At 49.8% G+C, this 23,006-nt stretch overlaps 1 protein-coding gene across 2 annotated transcripts in view; it reads right to left on the bottom strand.

The window, feature by feature from the left end:
- The window catches only part of LOC116940547 (T-cell leukemia homeobox protein 1-like), a 51,994-nt gene that overhangs the window by 8,949 nt on the left and 20,039 nt on the right, over positions 1-23,006 (bottom strand). Inside the window, exon 3 of one of the 2 annotated variants that reach the window (XM_032950506.2) lies at positions 10,972-12,453. The exons of the other annotated variant lie outside the window; for it this stretch is intronic. Coding sequence (XP_032806397.1) covers positions 12,231-12,453 — 223 coding nt within the window. The 3' untranslated portion in view covers positions 10,972-12,230. Of the gene's footprint in view, positions 1-10,971; positions 12,454-23,006 lie in introns of those variants that run through there. 2 annotated transcript variants of the gene reach the window in all.

Here is a 23,006-nt window from a genome sequence, read left to right as displayed (position 1 = left end):
CTGACACAACACTCGCAGCGCAATTTTATTCGCATTTTCTCCAAAATCAAAAGGGTGATGTCGGGCAATTAATTTCTCACCGAGAGGCGATAACGTCTCATAAACGTTTGAGAACAAGACTGAGACGCATCGATCATTCCTATTTGATTGTGTACGACCCTTTAGAAGCCCTACCTATATATAAGACACTCTAGGCTTGACTGGGGGTGTGTCGTTTGAAACCTGTTTTTTCCGGCCTGCACTGCTATTCTGTAATGATGGGAATTCTCATCGTCATTTACAGATCGTATTTCTGTAACAAATATAATTATAGGGACAGTGTATTACCGAAATGAGGTCACTGTCTAATAGGTGTATTTAAAATTATTCTAATAAAAATTTGTAAGGCGCATTTCATCCGTATATCTCAATGTATGCATTTTTGTGTTACGTGTTTTCATTCAACATTCTTAAACGTCTGTGTGTGAGTTTGTTTATAGGTGTTTTATTGTTAGTGTGGGAGTGGTAGTGTCGTGGTTAGCGCTCTGCGCTACGAACTCCGTTGACCTTAATTCAATATTCGCTCACGACCAACACCAGTCACGACTCTCCGCAGCAGGTGTGTGAACACGAGGAAGAGAAAGGCGGCCGGGCCGGACTTCACAGGTGCTCGTCTGTGTATATGTAGGAATAACCCAAGTTATGTAAATCTCTCTCGACATGTCATTGGTTTCATCCTTAAGGCCCCAAAAAACGTCTCATTATTGACGTGATGTATACCTACATACACGTGCATGCATTCTGTCACAAGAAAATGTCAAACACTTTCACAGGCCCAGAATATTAAAAACACACATACCAAGAACACGGCGACTTTAAATACACAGGTTGCAACCACCAACACCAATGTCAATACCATAACATGTATACGTTTTGTGTGCAAACGTCAGACTAATATAGTCCAAAATAGCGGACTCTCTCATCGGTGGACATCTATCTGAAGGTTTGGTTAAATTGGCACAAGCAAGATAATTCACTTGATTATGAATAGACCGTGCGGAATTCAAGCCGGAGCAGTCCGGAACGCAGTTCCGAGAATGATGTTGGCCGTGCCACCCTCATCTCGAATTCTAGGAGTATTTATTATTATGTATCATTATATTTAGGTATATTGCGCGCATTGTACTTGAGCGGTAGTTCCTTACGCGAGCTTAGCGGCGTTTGTGGAAGAAAACAAATATCGCGTGAGAAAGTAAGCGATGTGAATTTTGTGCGCACACGTAATTAAAATTACCGATGTCACCAACAGCCGATTAAATCCTTTCAAGTTGCCACATCACGAACCAGTGGAGCGTTTGTGTAGCACTGCCATTTCCACTTCGCCGTGCTCTGCTGTTTTGTTATTGGGGTTTATTTTTGTATGTCACTTTAAAAAGCACAAATAGCAAAACATGGTATTGCAATTTTAGCTAAAGTACTACCCTATTTTATTTCTGCTCCCCCCAACGCCCGTCGATATATGAACTTCCCTCAAGCGACAATTTCCTCAATTTGGTTTAATAGTATACCGCTATAGGGCTGCGTGCTCGAATACAAATAAACCCATTACCCCTCCACCCCTATCCTCTACGGGAGCGAAGTGACGGCGGAGGCCGTGGTCGCTGCTTAAGCCGTGAGCGCTGAATGATTCACTCGCGCGTTATAACCGCACCTGTTCTCAGCATTACGGGACCTTATTAAAAAAAAAACAGATAAGGGTGCAGCCCTCAAATGTCTTGTTCACGCCACTGCTGGCAGAAGGTCCTCTCGCCAGAGGGAGCTCCAGAACGCCTCTTTTTAGATGGTATTTTTGACCTACTCTTCCACGGCTGGCCAGACCAGTCTCGTGAGAGGTGGGAGTGCCGCACACTTTACTCCATCACACGCTATATCCACCAATCGATCCAACGGAATCAGAATATGCATTTATATTGAAATAATCCAATGAGCTATGACGCTTTTTGCACAGATGTCCAGTAGGGGCGGGTCAGAAAATTACAACAACAAACTATACAAAAAAACACGATAGGAGTTCAAAGTATAAGAAAGGTAAGAAAATCACGACAACAATGAAAATAAAACGAAAACTAAACAATTTTTCACGATACCAGGTAAAGCCCACTGTGCTCTTAGCTTCTTTTTCAGAAGCGACCTGGCCACAAATGATAGCTGAACGAAGTGGCTTATCATGTGAAATTGTATAGAAGCCATAAAACCTCAACAAAAGTTTCTAAACGGCGGTGTCACCCGTTTATAGTGGCCAGAGGTGGCGCGATTCAAGAAACCTCGTCCATTGATTTCACTGCCGCGTCCGGAGATCGAACCCGCGATCCCTCCGGCTTGCAAGTCCCCCTAACTGGTGGGTTTACTCTCCAACACACCGGTGTGCTGTGCTAGGGACGAATTGGCGTGGGTTTTTTTTACGTGACAAACCTTACTAATTGCTTGTCGGGTGGTGGCGAGTTTCACGACACATTTATATTTACGCGATCTAACCCAGAAACCTCTATTGTGGATATTCGCTGACTTTCTGTAGCATTTACATTTGGCCAATGTGCTGGTGATAACGTCCACCGTGGTAACAATACGGACATACATGTCCCCGCCGTGTAACTGTGGATATTCCACCACTACTTCAGGCAGGGCTCGCCTCCACTCATCTGAACAGGGGGAAACAGTTGGGCTCTTTTTATTTTCTTTTGAACATTGCATTTTTTTTTCAAAAGCATATCTTTTACGGGAACACGCTATGCGTACAAGCGACCTCAAGACATTTCGACAAGGCGTGTATATACGTGTGTCATTAGTTATGACAACCTACATCTCGCAGCACGGCTTTGCAACTGTTGCAGCGAGTTGAGAATGTAACTGTTGCAAGGATGCGCAGGCGCTTACATATCTCTCTCTCTCTGTGTCGCTGCGGGGTTTTTTTCACCTCCTTCAATTCTCTCGTCGACTCTTTACCGCTCCGTGTCCATCTCGCGCACTGAGCCGTGTCCACACACACTCCACACACCTGGACAACTCCACGTAGTAAGAGTCATAATAATAATATTAGTACATTGCACTCAGTAGTCCCATTTCTAAAGAATGTCTCAAGGCGCCGTGCGTGAAAAGGAAAAAGACGATAATCATGATAATACAGAAAGAACCGCGTGGCGAGATAAGAGCCAGAAAGGAACAACGCTAATTAGAAGAAAGCTATTTTTTAAAGTCGGCACTTAACATATGAACGCTGGACGCGTGTGTAAAATATATGGTGCGCAACATATCTACCGTGCTATAACCCGCATTCAACAGCGTGGGTGAAATATGGGCATCCAACACCCCCCCCCTCCCGCTGCCCCTCCCAGCCGTGCCCGTGACAAGAGCTTAGGGAGACATTCATCCAGCAGTGGATTAACAAGAGACTGACAAAATAATAAATAGAACGCGGCACATCCTCTGATGCGTGAGAGACGAATGAGGCACGGCACTGCGGGTGAGAATTTTAAACAAACAAAAATGAAAAAAAGCGCGTCCACGTTCTTCCCGCAAGCGCGTTAGATTGCGAACGCATCCCAGTTAATTATTATACAGGCCTCCACCCCTCCGGGCGATAGAGCCTTCGCGTAAGTGCTTAAATTAATTTACGGTGCGTTTTCATTAGTCCGCAAGTAAAGTCTATGGCCAATGTTACTCAGGGTGGGTACGTTGTTAATTGGGTTACATTGGTTGCGCAGAGGAAAACTGCCGCTACGAACCCGTTGATCTATGTTTGATCCCCGGTCAACGCTGGCATCAGTGGCGAGTGGAGTCTGCGCATAAGCCACGCAGCTTCGCTTCACCAAACGGCACTGACCAGCCTGGTGAAGTATGGTCAAACAACCCCTCTCTATAGTGCCGCATTAAGCTAATGCGGGGCCTGTAGCAAATGTTATAAAGGGGCACTAAATATAAAATAAAACACAAATATTAAAACACAAATTTGAACTTGCATAGTAGAGTAATTGTATTTTTTCATTTTGCTATACAGCCAGATAATACGACAAATCGCTACCATTAAACACCCAGTCGTTCATAAAAGTTGAAGGCGGTATAGTACTATAGCAATAGAGCAAGTGCAGAATCGCTGAATCGGAATTTATAGCTTGAAAGCGTTTAGCGCGGGGCCCTTGAAAGTGCGGGCCTGTAGCATTTGTAGCTACTCTTGCTATTAGGATAATCCGGCACTGCCTCTCCATAACCAACACAGGGTGGAGAGGCAATCGTCCAGTAGTGGATTTACAAGTATAGGCGATCATTGTTATTATGTTATCTACGCGCGCGTGGTGAACACTCACCGTGCAGCACGTGGGCAAAGCGGCGGGGTTGATGATGCAACTTATTGACGCTCATCGTCGATTCAAGCGAGCCTGACCGCTGATGAGTCACTGAATATCGAAACCGGTGCAGAGTTTGCATGTCTTGAAATCAATGCTGCTGAATGTGTGTACAGTACTGATGAATTGTGTAACAAATAACTTTCATATTTTGTTTTTAAACCGGTTCCTGGGCCTCCCCTAGGTCGACTCGGCCTCAAATGAGTACGTGCACCTTGGTGCGATGTTTAAACGTCGCCACTCGGGAGACAAAGCCGTCAGGGCGCGTCGGCGCTTCATAGGTGCTCGCAAAGAGCACTTGCCGCAACAGTCTATTTAAGGTTATCCGGGGGGGGGGGGTCTTTGTTTGCAACAGGGAAAGCCCAGGACCACTTCAGATAATCGTCGCTGGTGTTGGTCGCGAGCGGGAATTCAACTCGGGTGACCAGGTTCGTAGCGCAGCGCGCTAACCGCTGCACTACACGCACACACGTAGACACACGCGCGTACACATGCAGCGGCATCAGCGCATAGGTTATTAATGTTCACCGATGTGGCTGCAGTGCTCGAAGGCCACAGATAAGAGCTGGACGAAAAGCAGACGTGGGGCCCGGTATATATATACACGTTGAGCGCCAATCCATCTTTCTTATTGCCCGGGGACCTGACTTTTTCCCATGCATGGTCAGTGATTGCTGAAACGAAAACAATTCCGCTACCGCAGCCGCAGCGTGCACGCCGGCTTGTCCGCTCACGCGATTTAGCACGGCTGACAACAATAACAAGACGCGACAATAGTTTTCACAGGGGTCCTCCTCTCCTCTGGGAGACCCCGAACTTCTTGGTCTTTTGCGTGTCACACACGGGGATGGTGGGGGAGTACGGGGTAGAGAGACCCACAGCTCGCTCGTCCATGGGCGCCGCGTGCTCGGGAACGTTACGGGCTGTCGAGCTTCGGATAAATTCGTGTTCCACGCGTTCGTGGTTGTGTTTAAACAACAACAACATAAATCGGTTACAGTTGTCGCGAAGAACAATTGTGCCGCACGTTGCAATAACCGCATGTCCGATTTGGCGCGGTTGGCTACGTGCGGTGGCGAAAGAAGTTCAACACACGGGCCATGCGTACAGCGGATTTGTGAATTAGAACCGTGGCAGATGCGAGCACGTGGCGTTCATAGTTAAGTATCTCATATTTATTTAGTTGTTTTGTACATTATGTTGATGTTTTCTTTTGCTATATATCGAGTTAGGTTTTTTTAGCAGGTCTTTATTTTTTAATCTCGGCGCGTATGTACCAGTTTATACATTTAAATTTTTATTGCTTATTTTTTTCTGGAATTATTTCTATACACGCGTAAAGTATATACAATACCCGAATTTTTAGGCCTATTGCGAATCAGACTTGACGGTTTCGCGCAATAAATACAGTGTTATCCACAATGTTCACAATGCATCGAAACACAACCACCAATGTATAATCCGATCAATGAATGCATAATTCTGTAGCTCACGGATCTGTGAAAAGTAAAATGCAAAGGCGCAGCCCTGCACGTGCGTATTAACGCCACTGCTGGTGGAGGGCCTCCGCTAGAAGAGAAAGCCCCTCCTCTATCAGAGGGTATTGTGGCCTACTATTTCACCCACCATGCGTTGTAAAGGACCAGTACTCATTTTATTAACACACGTATATATGTATATATGCATGTATCAATAGTTGTGAACCTATACATTGTGCAATACAGCGCAGCCATATTGCAAGACATATGCGACGATTGTGATATAACAAGGTCTGTTCAACCCTATGTACCATCGCAATTTATTATTGCTTTCTGGTTGTTGTGCTGTATATACTTACATGAAATGTTGCTGGAAGGTATGAGAGAGAGATTCGGGCTCTTTGCTACGTACGCACCGCACTGCAAACTCATAACACCGCAGTGCATATTGCACGTGTCAACAAAGGTAAGCGTCTGGCTCACGAGCAAAATAAATCATCGCAGATCCTTCCTTGCAGGCGTGGGGTAGAGAAAGCGATGTCTTCTGTGGCTTCAGCAGGTACAGGCATGCGTGCGGAGACGGAGAAAGTGGTCATTGTGTGCGAGCCTCAAGACACTCTGAACGCATGATGTTCTTGTGTTGGCAATTGCTTCGATGCATTGTATATTGTTCTTAGTTTGTACGGTAAATATGACTGTTATCATGGAAACTTTTTTTTTGCCAGTATCAACGTATGAGAAATAATAATGTTTCATACTTTCTGGCAATAATACAGGCGGTGCTAAGATGTTCAAACACCAAATAGATTTTTGCAAGGAAGCAAATCTGCATTAACCACACGTACTTGTGAACATGCAAACAAACACGCTCTAATAACATATGAATTGTCTTTGAAACTGCCCTACACCAGAGACAGCCTTCTTTATGGCCCTAGTCTAACCAGTATCAAGACACTGCCGAATGATGGCGTCACCACGTCATCAGGGTTGTTTGACCATTCTTCACCACGCCGGTCAATGCGAGATGGTGAAGAAGTGGAAGTAGAAGGGGTGGGAATGAAAGGTTCTCATGAAGGTAACTCGCCACTGAAGTTATGTCCGGGGATTTCACTCGATCCATCTGATTCATGGCGCGGTTGCTGCGATGTCACTGAGCCACCACTACCCCCACGCTGTCCATGGTATATAAATGGAGGAGCGATTTAAAATATGTGATAATGATATTAAGTATTCACATAAGGTTACACGAAACCAGATGTTGACATTTGCAAATGATGGAAAATGATCAGTGGTGTAAGGGGTTGGGGGGGGGGGGATAAAAAATACCTTTATTTAATATATTATATACGTGCACTATAGTAATATGCATTGGCCCATGGGATTTCGCTGTGCTTAGGTATATACTAAACAATACATTCCACAAAGCAGGCATAAGCATGTCATTATTACACATACATCACATTGTGATGTGATGTATTTTTGATAACGCATGTCTACATTGTCCCGAGCAGATCCACACAGCTCACACATGCATGGGTACATCCCTGGGGCGATGCTGTTCGAGATCTATTCTGGACTAGATGAGCATTGTAAACCTTAAGTCCTGCTCGCACTCTCACAGCGAGCAATGAAACATCTGGGGCACGTGTCTCTAATTAGGCCTCTGCCCGCACACCCGTTCAATGGTTACTATGGCACTAACAGCGAGCACGCAGTACACTCACGTACAGTGGTGTACATACCTAAATAGATCCAAAAGTGCGCTGCTGTGAAACACACGTAACCACGTCCAGTAGATGTACATGTCCATCCCTTTAGGTTTTCAAGCCACTGCTGGATGATGCCTTCATCTATTGCTGTGAACACATAAGTACTTGAAATTCATGTTTAATTAAAAAAAGTACGTGTTCCCGTGTTTATGAACTCACCACGTGTAATACACACCCATGTATATATATACACACGCGTATGTATATGCCTTGTGTCCACCACAGAGCGCCGTACATACAATCGAGATAATTGCGCCTTGAACACCCTACGAAGTGTGAGAAAACTGTTCAAGGAACCCACCGTCTCCTATAGCAGTGATGGACAATGCACAGATATAGCGACGTGTGAAATGGGCCCCGTACTTTCAGTGCATGTCCACATTCAAGCGTTTTTTTAATGTATATACAGGACAGAGATACCGAACATATCTTCATTTTAAGCTTTCGTGACTGCAGGAATCCACACTATTTGGTTCTTTCGGTAAAGTCACGTAGGTAGAACAAATAATAATAATAGATCACGACGTTTCGATCGCAACACAAGCAACCGTCATCAGGTGTGAAACAAACACGGGAGGACTGCTAACATAGCATACGTGGACTGTTGGGTCACGTTCTGTTAGCAAGCGCCTATGGAAGAATGCTGGCACACCGGGCACCACGGGAAGTGGTGTGGGCCAAAACCTCGCCCTGTCGCTTTTGTCTTCCCAGTGTTGATGTTTTTTTCACACCGCACCAGAAACTTCGCCGTCTCGGCCTCCATTTGTGGCTCGCCGTGCCGCAGTAGATGCTGACTATGTGCGGGGTGTATCTTGCCTCTACGGGTAGAATATACAATACGCATATTAAATACAAAGATCCCCCGTGTAGCCTTAACATACTGCTGGGACAAGTGCTGTTCGCGGGTACGGCGCAGGTGGTGTGGCTAACACGACACCCGGCCGCCTTGTGATGTTTATACCACACCTGGTACTCATTTAAGGCCAAGTCGACCTAAGGGGGAGGGCGGGGTGACTCGGATCGGTTCAGGTATCTCTCACTGATGTTGGCCGAACCGGGGTCACTTGGTTCTCAGCGCAGTGCGCTAAATATCTAATTTAACGTATAATATTGACACTCCCACTCCATCTATACACACACACACACACACAATCATGCAGCATAATTTTGCAGTGAATACAATCATCAGCAATTATCGAATGTATAAATGTAATTCAGAGAGCTGTATAGTTGAGTCAGAGCAGTATTTTATTTGCAAAGACAATCAGATCTCTTAGAAAAGGAGCTATTCACAGATAAGGCTCTTAAGTGCACATTGTATACTGACACGGGTATACGAAATTAGGTCTGGAGACGTTTGGAGCCGCAACTTCAGAATATACACACCGCACACACGACTAACGTCCCCGTTCAGCCGTATTAGAATGCTGGGGCAAGTGCTGTTCGCGAGCACCTATCAAGGGCAGCACGGCACATACGAGGCCCTGCGCAACGACCGATCCGCCTTTATCTTCCATCGTATGCCGTTGTGTTTGTGTGTGTTTAGTTTGCTGTCCTTCCCCCCCGCACCCCCCCCCCCCCCCCCGATTAGCGAGAGTGGCTACGTACGGTGCGAAAGAAGTTCCACACACATGCACAGACGTTGTTGACACACGGCCGGGCACCTTGTACTAATTTTTTTTACCGACCTCGAGGAGGCTCTAGCCCAGCAAGTTACGAATACCATTTATTTTTGGTGTGAACCATCGTATCCATGAATTGATTCTTGATCGCCCAGGATCATAGCGCAGTGCGCGACAACCACCATTGCGCACACGCGCGTGCACGCGCCGACAGACGCACACCGACACAGCTGGACGGGATATCGCCCCGACAACATGTTTGACGGCAGCTGCGACACACGGTGCGATATGGAGAGGTTCGACGTTTAGGGGGGGGGGTGGACTGAACTCCGCACCTTTCCAGATTTTCAAGCGCCTCGCCGCTCGGCCCCCACTACTGCCTTTCCTCAGAGCCCTCCACATCAGCGCCCCTTCTCCTCTCGTCAATTAACCCGACGATAAGACGACTACCCCCCCACCCCACCTACAACCCTTCCCGTCATCTCTCCCTACTCCCACATCACTTTATTTTTTTCTCTCTCCTCCCCGTAACAGATTTCCGCTGTCTCCACCTCGTCAAGAGATAGCCGGGCGCGACACACACACACAAAAGCAATCATGCTGCATGCGTTGGGAAAGGCGCGGTGTGTTTGTGTGTGCGCGCGTGCGTGCGTGCGTACGCAAAGACAAAGGGTTGCCACCTTATAGCCTACACAAAGTTCCGTGAAGCGAAGCACCGAATGGAGGCCGCAAAACGGCGCACGAGGTGGATGGTGTGGCCAGCACCACGGCCAGTCGCCCCTCCTTTTGTGACCCGCCACAGCGCTGCTGTTTACACACGGTGCCAGCTAAGGTGCCAGCTAAGGTACCAGCTAAGGTGCCAGCTAAGGGGCCATCCATTTAGTGGGTACGCAAAAATCTGTCAAAACTTAACCCCTCCCCCCCCCCTCTCTGTACGCACGCGGACTTTTTACCCCCCCCCCCCACCTGCGTACGTACGCCTGACGCACCCCCCCCCCGAATCCTATAGAACGGCCGATATTTAATCCACGCAGAAACCATCAAGGATTAATAATATTAACGTGTTTAAGCAAACAGATAGTCCACCGCCGGACTATCTAACTATTTTGAAGGCCAATGTAGACAAATAATCGAGGCTTCACCCCCCCCCCCCATTTCCTATGCGTGCATTGTCAGTAGCCCCCCCCCCCCCCCATACGCAAGCGTACACAGTGCGTACGGACTCGCACAAACGCAGATATCCCTCGTGTAGCCTTCAACGGACTGTGTTGGAGCAAGTGCTGCTATAGCGAGCATCTTAAGTCGTGGCCACGGCACACGATGGGGGCACGTGGCCAACCCCGTCTCCCCAGGCGCTGATGTTAAAACACCGCAGCAAGTCCTCATTTAAGGCGGAGTCGACCTAGCCGAGGCCCGGGACCGGGCTCAGATAGACGCCACTGTGTTTAACCGGTCGTGAGCGTCAATCGAGCTCGGGTCGTTGCGCCAACCACTGCCGCCACCGCTCTCCACTTGTCTTTGTGTGCACACACGCACAGACGTACACGCGCGCGCACACACATTCACACATTCACACACGTGCATTATTGCCGCGTTCTTAAGTGAACGTCTCCCACCACCTCCTTGCCACGCGTGGTGTTGAGATCGTTTACTCCAATGTGAACTAACAGCCCCCCCCCCTGACCACCCCCCCTTTACCCCCCCATGACCACCCCCCCCACGGCCCCCCCCTCCCGCACACCCCAGCAGTGTCACGCCCACCTCACGCCTAACGAGCAAAACCCACGTTCTTTACATGTGCACAGATACAGCCTATATAAAATTCAATTATTTATTTACTTGCCGTGGTTCTTCATACAGTATTTATATAATACCGACGTATCGCGGGGGGAGGCGGGGGGGGTCTGTTTAAATATATATTTTAATATATACTGTCATTGCCATATACGTGGTTCCTAAGTTATTTTCAACACTTACAAAAGTATAGTTCTTTTGTAGGAAGCTGTACATGTCATTTTTTGAGGTCCCAGCCTCTGCAAATTCATTGTTTGCCGACTTCGTAGCGTCCACAATTTATAATACAGTATTTATATATAATTACACCTAATCAAATTCCTTGTCGCGTCGTTTTTGTTCCCCCGTCCAAAATGTTGACGAGAGACCACCTCAACGCCGCAAGAGTTTTAATTTGCTTCAGTTGCCTCCTCGAACCTTCATCTCCCCCCCCCACCCCCTCTCCAAAACAGTCCCAGAAAAAAATCATAAACCAGAAATTGTTTTCATAAAACTTAAATAAAACAACACACAAGCCGCAGATGGGCCTACTGCACGTGTCACTGCAAGGGCAGTCTCGTGACATCAGCTGGCGTCGCCTGTTCCAACACATCGCTTGCTTGCTGCTGATGATGATGCAAGCGGCACGTAGCGCCACGGGTCGCCGTGGTCGAGGCGCTTCGAGAAGTCGCCGTTAAGTGCTCAATTCGCTTGTGGGGCAGAGAAGGGAGGAGATGAGGGAGCAGAGGCAGAGACGTCCACTGCTCAGCCCGTCGTGTCCTACGCCACCCCCCCCCCCCCAGAGCGCGGCACGGCACGGGCACACGCGCAGCCTACTCCGGCTGCTCATCTTGACGTTGGCCCATGCCTGACGCGCAAGTCAAGTCCCTCCAAGCTGATTGCAAGTCCACGCGTAGCCTCATGCGCAACACGCACGGCCGCGAACCGATTGCGCCTTTGTCTGCGCGTTGTCATCAACAGGCTACACCCCCCCCCCCCCAGCCGCAACATCAACGAGCGCTGTTGACAATCCCAGTCGCTTCTCTTTCTATAGATGGTTCGCTCGCCGTCTTTGTCTCTCTCGGCGACTGCAGCCAGCCGGTCGGGCCCGGCTTGCGTCCCCCTCCTCCTCCCTCTCCTCCCCACACCTCCAACCTTCCTTACACTGCCCTCCCCCCGCCTTGCCTAGGATGACTCCGCAGCCCACGTCTAGACCACGGAGGCGACTGACGAGACGGACGTGATCTTGCCGGGGCTCTCCTCTGCCCAGGGCTGGAGGTTCTGCAGAGCGTAGAGGGACGCGTTGTGCAGACACAGCGGGTCCGGGTTCACGGGCTGGCTGAGGCTCTTCTGAAAGGCTTCCTGCTGCAGCTGCATCATGATGCGGTTCGCCTGCTGCCGCTCCGCTTCGCGCTCCTCCGCCGTCTGCCGCCTGCGAAGAGCGGAACGCATTGCATTGCACCGCACTGCTAATGGGCCCGGCGGTCATCACAGCAACCCAGTGATTTAGGTTTTTTTTGCCGCAACAGTTCGGAACGCCGTTCCGCTTTAGTTTATCCTCTCGTGATAACAACACACACACACCTGTACTACACCACACACACACCTGTACTACACCACACACACACGTGGTTCATTTGGATTATCCAATTACAACGGGTGCAATACCAGAGGATTAATTGTGATTAGGCATACCGTGTACTCTAGTGGTAGTGCCTTACGCCCATAATTACTACCCCAAGCCATTCTTAGCAGTGTTCCGTATCATATCGAGTGGAAAATTAAGCCCTGATGATAATAATAATAAAACGGTGCGCATGCGCGTCGGACGACCCCTACAACAATGGATTTTTTGCAGCGGTGTCCTTCCGATGCCCACCCAGTGTACAGTATATATGTACTGCACATGTACAACTTAAATACACATCGGGGGTCAAAGAGACACGTGCCAGCACAAAGACCCCTCCGTATAGCCTGCAAAAGGTTGCTGTTAGCGAGCACCTATGTTGGCCGGCACGACACGCAAGGGGGTGGGTGGGCCAATCTCACACCCGGACGCCTTTGTCTCCCCAGTGGTGATGTTTGCTCATTTGAGGCCGAGTCAACTTAAGGGAGGCCTAGGACCGGTTCAGATAATCGTGACTGGTTGTTGGCCGTGAGCAGGAATCGAACCCGGGTCGCCGGGTTCGTAGCGCAGCGCGCTAACCGCTACACTTCACCCACACACAGAAACACAACATCCATGTGCGAAATGCATGGGGTTTCCACAAAACTCCAGCGTGGTTGCCATGGGCCCCCCCTGATGCTAGTAATTCAGTGGGGCCCCCCAGACCAGTTCCCGCCAGACCCCCGCCCCCTAGGTTGACTTTGCTCTCCGCTTTCACCATCAACCCGTGTTGACCCAATATCTATTTGATCGCATCCGTGTATTCGATCTAAAAAAAAATGTTCAACCGAATAAATAACACTTAATCCAGATAATATATGTTTGAGAACGTAATATCTGTCTGTAGTCGCGCGCATTAGAATCAGAATATGTATTTATTTATAGCTCATCGAATCCCTACAGTATAAATAAATATTCTGATTGGAATGATGTCTGTGTGTGGCCTGTGTTATAGATCGAGACATCACGGACGAAGAGAGTCAAAACATGCTGGGTGAACAATAGGCCTTCTGTGTGATGTTGTAGGTGTATAGTTTTATATACATACACACATACACACTTGTGGAGATTGTACAGCGGTTTCACAGTCACGTGTTTAGTGAACCTCGTTGCGATACTTTGAGTTTCTAAAATATGTAGTTGGGCCTATATAGCCCTCTAGACAATACCACTACTTTAAGACAAATACAAAGACCCCCCGTATAGCCTTTACCAGACTGTTGGGGCAAATGCTGTTAGCGAGCACCTATCGCTGCACACGAGGGGGTGGAGGGCCAACAAACCCCGCCTGGCGCCTCCGTCTCCTGAATGCTGATGTGCATTAGAAAATCTTTTTTCCAGAATCAGAATCTTTATTTAGACTGGAGGAATCCGATGAGCCTCGAATCTCCATTTCACAGATGTCCAGGGACTCAGTTCTAAGGCTAAGTCGACCTAGGGCAAGCCCGTGAACGGTTCCGATATTTCTCATCGATCTTGGGATCGAAGAGTTTTATAGCAGTGCAGTGAGCTACCCATAACAGGAGCGAGTCGTCTATAACACGCAACAGTGCTCTCAACATCAATCGGCGTTTTCCAAACTCCAGTGATCGGGACCCACCCATCACGCGACATCCACCAATTTACTCCCCCATTTAAATGCAAATCCAGTCGTTCCGACGCTGCACGCGCCCGATGATTGTTAAACATATTCCACGTGCCGCGCGAAGCAATTAACTTTGTCTGCTTCACGTGCACGCCGAGATCTCAATCTTAACTTTAATCGGCTCTATTATCGCAGACGGCGTTAAATGCGCGTCACGTGGGACGCGTTTAATAATCATCGGGCGCGTGCAGCGTGTAATGAGTTCATTCGTATTTTAATGAGTAAATAGGCAAACGAGAAAAGACGAACACTTTATGCATCATTTACATAATGTACATTCTATGTCAAGTCTGTACCAGTACTCGATGACGTTTTATGTAAAATAAGCGTATTCACTCACGTGATGATTAATTAACCAACCACCTTCTCTGCTATTTATACTAAAGTCATCCCCAACACATCGATTGTTATTTTGACCCATTTCAATCAATAGAAATGCATCCCGCATATACGCACTATTGGTACTAAATTAATTAACTCATGAACATTTGAAATAGTCATACGCAATGCCATTTTGAAATGTAACATTATTAACATTTACATTGCTTTTTAGAATATTGATCTAAATTAACCTTCCCTTTAAACGTTGTATTTCAAAGTCACTTTATATGCAACGGCAGCCAATAGATATAGTTCTCCTATCTTTTGGCACTATCACCTTGGCGGGGTGTATGCTGCTGCTGCTCACCCAGCCTCTGTAGGTAGTGGCGGCTCGTGCACTCAAGGGGCGGAACAGCCGCATCGATTGACCTCGGTTGTAAAGGAGGCTCGCGATGTGCGCGTGCATCAATTTAATCGAGTTTGTAAGAATACCCCTAATGTATGTTTCTCGATTTGTACACAAATTACATATACAGGTTGGTGCAGATGTCTTGTGAATCCCCCCCCCCCCCCCCCCAATTTAATTCTCTAAAACTTATCATTTTTGTAAAGTAAGGTTTATTTAAAACAGAAAATGAATGTATGTTCGGAGTCAATTCATTGTGGGGGACGGGGGACACAGGACATCTGCACCACCCTGTACATTAGAAGCCAAATGGTGTAGCGATGCTATTGCAGCAACGACAACAAGAATTGTAATAAGAAAAACACATTCGACGCAGAACAAAAAGCAAGCGACAACAATACAACGCCGAAGTAATCAAATTTTCAGATGGCGCACACACAGCGGCGTGGCGTGGTTGTCGCCGATGCAGTTGCACCGCCTGTACACACTCGATAGCTGGACTCACTATTGGATCGCTATGATGACGATCACTCTTGGCCATTGTTCAATTCGCAGGGCCGCAATGGGATGATTCGGTGTGGGGGTGAGGGGACACGCAGACAAAATATCCCCGGGGTCGCCTCAACAGACTGTTGGGGCAAGTGCTGTGAGCGAGCACCTATGAAGGCCGGCACGGCACACGAGGGGGTGGATGTCCAACACCAACGCCCGGCCGCCTTTGTCACTCCAATGGCGATGTTTACAAACCACACATGATACTCATTTGGAGGTTGAGTCGACCGAGGGGAAGCCCAGGATTAATTCTGATCAAATTCACCGGTGTTGTGCCGTGAGTGGTAATCGAACTCGGGCCGCCGGTTTCGTGGCACAGTGCGCTAATCACTGCACCACCGCTCCCCATAGGATACGCGGACGCACACACTTTCCGAACGAACGAATCCCCTAACTTGGAGCATGATGGACGCTCGCAGTGTCCACTCGCGAAAGATGGCCCAAGTGAGTGTGTACATTAAGAAAGCAAAAGTGTCTTTGTATTGGCCGTTACGACTGTAAATATTTGGAGCGGTTGCACGGGGTTAGAGAGGGTGATTGATTAGCTCACCACCGGCCCCCTCCCCGATCCTCCTCCCCCCGCCCCTTCACTTTCCCCCAAAACAACTGCGGCCATTGCACACGAGCAGGGGTCGAGACACACAGCCTTCGTAACGTGTGCACTCACGCACGTGGATATGCACGTTCAACTTCCATCGCACCGTACGTAGCCTGCCGCGCAAATCGGAGGTGCCCTGTCAATCCACTGCTGGATGAGGGCCTCCCAATGACGCCGTGTGGAATCTTAAGTGGGGGTGGGGGGGGGGGGTGTAGGTTGTTTGACCATACTTCACCGCGCCGGTCAATGCGTGTTGACGAAGGGGTCTCGAGGTGCGGGTTCGGACGTGACTGGGCATCGCGTTGGCACCGTGCTGCTTGGCGTATCGAGCACTGGGGCTCGATGAACCGTGTCGAGTTCCGTTCCCAGCCACGGGGAAGCATCAGTGGTGCGTAACCTCTCAATCGGTATTGGTTCGCCTACTTTCCCCCCCCCCCCATCCACCCCGCACCAATCTACACCTAACACGCACCTCCGATTGGCGCGGTTAGCTACGTACGGTGCGAAAGAAGTTCGACATCCATAACCAACACGATTCAACAAGCCCGCCGCCCCGTCCATTGCCAGCACAGATTTTTTTTATTTTTTGAGAGGCCGCTTCATCCTGCAATGGATTCACAAATGGATTCACAATTGCCTGTACATGTAGTGCGTATGTTATACGTATGTGGCAAAGGAGCTTCGGAGCCTCGTCGGATTCCTCCAGTGTAGACACATGTACTGATTCTGCGACGTAGAGACGCGAGCGAGCGACTGAGTGACGGGGAGGAGGGGGGTGGTCAAGTTCGAATGTGTGTCCGAGACGGGCTATCCGAGCTGTAATATGGCACCACAAATAGCCGTGTTTGTGCTGATAACTAAACAACGCATCTCAGATGTTAAGTACCCCCCCGCGAAGAAACAATACGCCGCCCGAGAGAGTGATGGGTTTCACTCGCAGGGAAGGCTACAAGAACCCAATTGTTCTACGTTGCATTCGGTCTCGTGCTATAAACTAAAACAAAATATATGCATTAAATACGATCCCCGTTCATCAGTTGAAATCAAGTACAGTGGTGTAAACTCGCTTCCCCTTGGGAGTGTAACGCTAAGTCAATAAATGTCTGGAAAATAATCTCGTTGCCAGTTCTTCACAAAGAATGCACGACCTCGTGGCGGCCAAGACTGCGCACGTGGCCAGCGAGCAGTCATCAGAATCAGAATATTTGTTCATACTGGAAGGAATCCGATGAGCTCGCAAGCTCTTTTTTTTTCCCCCCAACAGATATCCAGTAGATTCACAGATGTCCACGCGGTCGTTTCAAGAGACCCCACTACTCAGTTGCCGAATGATCTTCGACTTTTCTTCTCGTCAGCGATAAACAAAGACCAAACATTCCCCCACCCGCCTTCTCGTTCGGTCGTGCAAACGTTTGTGGCAAGTGCGCTGTTAGCGGCCACCTATTAATGTCTGAACGGTGCACGATGGAGCGGAGTGGCCAGCACCTCGCCCGGCCACCTTCGTCTTCCCGGTGTTGATGTATATGTTTTACACCACGCAGCAGATACTTCATTTCAGACTCAGCCGACGTAGTGGACACATTCTCATACGACTTGCCACTGATGTTAGACGTGGACTTGAATGCCGTACTTGTATAATTACACTGTGTAACAAAACAAATGTTTCTGGATAGTAAGTGTTATTTTATAATTGCTTATGCCTCAAAAGTACGTAAAATTACTATTATTATTCCCCACAAACTTTGCTTTTGCGACCAGGACAGTGATATTTTGAAATGTACGTATTCTCAATGAGAACACGTGGTGTGCATTTGTGTCGTTCGTTCACAAAGTCCAGGTCACAAAATCAAAGTTTGTGGGCAATAATAGACATTTTCTATACTTTTTAGGCATAAGCAATACAAAAAATATAACACTTTGCACCCAGGAACACAAATGATGTTCCACAGTGCAATCACATACGGTTGCCGAATCACTGCGCCACCCCGCTCCACACATTCGTCATCCAAAACAAAAAAACATAACCCCCCAGACTTTTGGCGCAAGTGCTGTTAGCGAGAGCACCTATGAAGGCCAGAACGGTACACGATGGGGGTTGGGTGGCCAGCACAACGCCCGACCGCCTTTGTCTCCCCAGTGGCGGTGTTTACACACCGCACCAGGTACTCGTTTTACTGATCGGCGTTGGGTTCATACAAGAAGTCGTGGTGAACTCATGACACTGCGGAAACGACCGTCTTCTACCGCATTGCATTGCGTGCCTGAGTAAATCCTCGCGTGTGTGCGCGCGCGTGTACACTCCGCCTCACATTGGTATCTGGTGTGGTATGTAAGCATCGCCACTGGGGAGACAAAGGCGGCCGGACGTGTACCGTTCCGGCCTATCACCGGTGCTACTCGCTAACATAACTAGTCCCAACAGTCTTGTTAAGGCTATACGGGGGATCTTTGTCTTTGTATGTATGTGTAAGGATGTGTAAGGATGTGTGTACATACTTTTAAAGTACGTGTGTCAAAGTGCAACACGTGAACCCACAGCTCGACACAGTTCACGTGACCGTTAAGTGGGAGCGCGCGCTGACGTCACGGCGCGAATTGATGAAATTTTGACTTGGGTGGAATGCGTCGCGGAGGGGGGATCGAGAGTTAAGGGGGGAGGGTGGTAGAGTGGGGTTTGGGGTGGTGGAGTGGGGTTTGGGGGGGTCGTGGGAGGCGGGGGCATGTGGGTTGGACCAGGGATTGGCAACCAAAATTAACAAGAAGAACCATTTTTTTTTTATAATTCGGTAACAACAACCCCCCCCCCCCCTCAACATTTCGAGAGCCGGAACAACGCACGTGGTGACACGATACAGCGGTCCCTAATAAGTAACTGTCACGAAGCAGTCCATAAAGAACCGCGTGCGACCCAGGAGCCGTACATTGCCGACCCCTAGGTTGGGGCAATGGCAGGCGCTGATTAACGCAACGCTAAGATACGTTGATCGAATTTATGGGGTCAATTTTCTCTCTCTCTCTCTCTTCAAAGTCTTTATTGCTTACACGAGGATTCAATCGCACAGGTAAGACCGTGCGATTGAATCACACGTTGGGAGCCCGAATGTCCGTTCATCCTTGGTAAAACTAAAACAAATATTCTCAACAGGTTATAGCGAATTAAGACATGTCTAGACATCGATACACTTGAATCAATATATATTTTTAAAAACACTTATGACATATCCGTCGATAACACTGTGGCCTCATAAAAGTTAAATATTTAATAGGCGACGTTTCGGGCAATGAACCTTTTTTCATAGCACATTAATCAAATGAAGAATGACCATTGACTTGGAGGTCGTCTGTTATATACGTTTCCTTTTTTTAAAGCCGCGGCGTTATTGACAAATGCGTTGAAGCTCCTGTTGTTTGTATCTGTGCACCACTACCAAAACAGCAGCCGCATCACGAAATATTTTGAATTAATAAATGCATCGAACAAAGCATGAACAATGTCACCAACAGCACGATCATTACGAATGTAAAAAAATATATATATATTTACAAAAGCCATACAAAACTGCCACACACATAACTTACATATATCGAGGAACATAATTATACCGCATACGCCGTATCGCGCAACGGCACTGCTTAGCTACATGCGAGCGTTTGTGACCGTACATTCCAACGAGAGCAGCGCACGTGGCTGAAACCACGAGGAACGAGTGGCAGGCGCTGACAGAGACTTGGCCCCATCACCGCACGCTCGCCAAGACTGCTGGGGAGGGGGGGCGCGCGCTGTGTCAGTGAAGCCAACGTTAGGACGTCGGTAACGGAGGTGGATGTCGTGACGTGGCCGTCACTACATCGCTCGCCGCCTTTGTCTTTCCACCCCCCCCCCCCCCACACACACTTTAAGACCGCATCCACCAAGCGGAGGTTCGGGGCTCGGCTCTGACGTCGCTCGTCACCGATGTTGGCCGTTCGTGTCCGCGAAACGAACTTGGGGTGAAATCGATTTTGTAGCGCGGCGCGCTAACCACTGCGCCACCGCTCGCCCCTCACGCCCTCATCACACCCCGGGTTCTTAGCTGGACATCGGCACACGCGTACCAAGGCAAAGGTGCCCCCGTGTATACGTTACCACACTTTTGGTGTCAAGCGATGTTAGCGAATACATGCGAAAGGAGTGCAACATGCACGTTTATGCCGACAGTGTACGGGAGTTATCGTAGCCAAGAGCATGCCCGAACGTATTTGTCTCCCCACCCCCCCCCCCCCCAATGCCGACGTTGACACGCCGCACCAGACACTCGCCTCGCATTAATACACAAACAACAAAGACATTCCACAAATATCCTTCGCAGACGGGTTGTGGCAAATGCTGTTAGCCAGCACCGATGAAGGCTGGCACTGCACACGAGTGGGGTGGGGGTGGCCAATACCACGCCCGGCCGCCTTTGTCTTCCCAGTGATGGCTTTTACACAGCGCACGTCCGACCTAGGAGAGGCCCAGGATCGGTTCAAGTATTCGCCACTGCTATTGGGTCGCGAGCGTTAAATCGAACCCGGGGCTCGCCTAGTTCGTAGCGCGCTGCGCTAACCACTGCGCACAAAACACCAAGACAAAGATCCCCCGTGTAGCCATAGCAGACTGTTGGGGGCAAGTGCTGTTAGCGAGCAGCACCTATGAAGGCCGGAACGGTACACGAGGAGGTGGATGGCCAGCACCACGCCCGACCGCCTTTGTTTTCCCTATTGGTGATGTTCAAACACCGCACCGGGTACTCATTTGAGGCCGAGTCGACCTAGGGGATGCCCAGCACCGGTTCAGAAAATTGTCACTGGCGTTGGCCGTCAGCGGAAATCGAACCCGGGTCGCCGGGTTTATAGCGCAGCGCGCTAACCGCGACTCCACCGCTCCCCCCACACACGCATGCATACACACGCATGCATACACACGCATGCATACACACGCATGCATACACACACACGCACATACACACACACACGCACATACACACACACACGCACATACACACACACACGCACATACACACACACGCATGCATACACACACACACACGCGCACACTTTTGCCGGGTACGCGCCGCTCCGCTGCTGCTGGTTAAAAACGCCGTGGCCGTCGTCATCGTCGTCGTCGCCGCGTCGAGTGGCGCGCGCTCGGAACGCGTCGCCAACACTCGGAACTCGGCGGCGGCGCTGTGTGCAGGCACCAGACGACTGCGCCCCCCCCCCCCCCGCCGCGTTCCTCGCTGCTCACGCAATGCCACGGGTTAGAGCGCGGCTCCCGACGCACGAGTGGTGGTTTATGTACGGGGGGCATCGCACATCGCGCGTGCGCGCGCGCGCGTGCGTCTGGTAGGGGGGAGTGGCGGGGCAGCGGCTAACGCGCTGCGCTGCGAATTCGCTTGCGACCAACAAAATGTGAGACGTTTGGAACCGGTGCCGTGCCTTGCCCGCTGTCGATCCGGCCCCTTGAGCGAGTACTTGGTGCGGTGTGCAGAAACACACGCGCATTGGGGAAGCAAAGGCGGTCGGGCGTGGTGCTGGCCACTCACCCCTATCCCTCGTGTGCTGTGCGTGCCGGCCCTTCATTGGCGCTCGTTAACAGCACTTGCCCCCAAAGTATGTGAAGGCTATACGGGGAGTGGGGGGGGGGGGGTCTTTGTCTTTTTTGTTCATGCGTGCGCCCTCGCGTGCAGCGCGGACTCTGTCCGGGGGTTTCAAAGCAGTCGCTCCCGCTGTTGTGATGACTCCATAAACGCGGCTGACCCGCTAATCCGCGCAGGCATGCGGACCTCTCGTGCGCTTGTTTAGTCTGAGCACGACCGTCGCCACTGGCTGGCGCGGCGCTCCGTGGGGGGGTGCGAGAGGGTGGTGCGGGAGGGGGCCCCCCCGTGCAGTGTAAACGCAGACGAAGAGCCTTTGAACGAGCGCAGGGAACGAAACGGAGGGAAGGATGCTGATGATGATGGTGGTGATCGTGGTGGTGGTGGTGGGCAGCGGTAGTGTAGCGTTTAGCGCGACCCCAGTTCGCGTCCCCCTCAAGACCGACATCAGTGAATCGGGCCTGGGCCTCCCTTAGGTCGACTCGGCCACAAATGAGTACCTGGTGCATTGTGTAAAAACATCGCCACTGGGGAGGTAAAGGCGGTCGGGCGTGGTGCTGCCCACCCACCCCCTCGTGTGCCGTTCCGGCCTTCATATGTGCTCGCTATCAGCACTTGCCCCAACAGTCTGTTACAGGATATACGGGGGATCTTTGTCTTTGATGGCCAAGAGAGCGGGTAAAAAGGGAAAGATGCAAGCAAGGTGATCGTACATCCCCTCTGTATTAAGCTGCGGCGTTGTGTCAGCGTTGTGTCGGCGCTCTATCCTTTGTGTACGCTTGTCGTGGGTGTGTGTGTGTGTATATACACACGAGTGTGTGAATGGAGAGCGGTGGTGTTAGTGGTTAGAGCACTGCGCTACGAATCCGGCGAACCGAGTTCAATTCCCGCTCACGAGCGATAACAGTTGCGAATGTTTGCACCGATTCTGGGCATCCCCTAGGTAAGCTCAGCATCAAATGAGTACCTGGTACGGTGTGTACACATCAGAATAAGTGAGACAAAGGCGGCCGGGCGTGGAGCTGGCCACGCACCCCTTCCTCGTGTGCCGTGCCGGCTTTCACAGATGCTCACTAACAGCACTTGCCCCAAGTCTATACGGGGGATCTTTGTCTGTGTGTGTATGACCGAGTGCCTGTATGGGTAGCAGTTGGGTTGGGGAGAGCTCGCGCTGTGGTTCAC

The sequence above is a fragment of the Petromyzon marinus genome, chromosome 9, assembly GCF_048934315.1.
Source record: "Petromyzon marinus isolate PM22_M1 ecotype Great Lakes invasive population chromosome 9, UKy_Petmar_22M1.pri1.0, whole genome shotgun sequence".
NCBI classification, from domain to species: Eukaryota; Metazoa; Chordata; class Hyperoartia; order Petromyzontiformes; family Petromyzontidae; genus Petromyzon; species Petromyzon marinus.
This window is presented reverse-complemented; position numbering and strand designations above follow the sequence as displayed.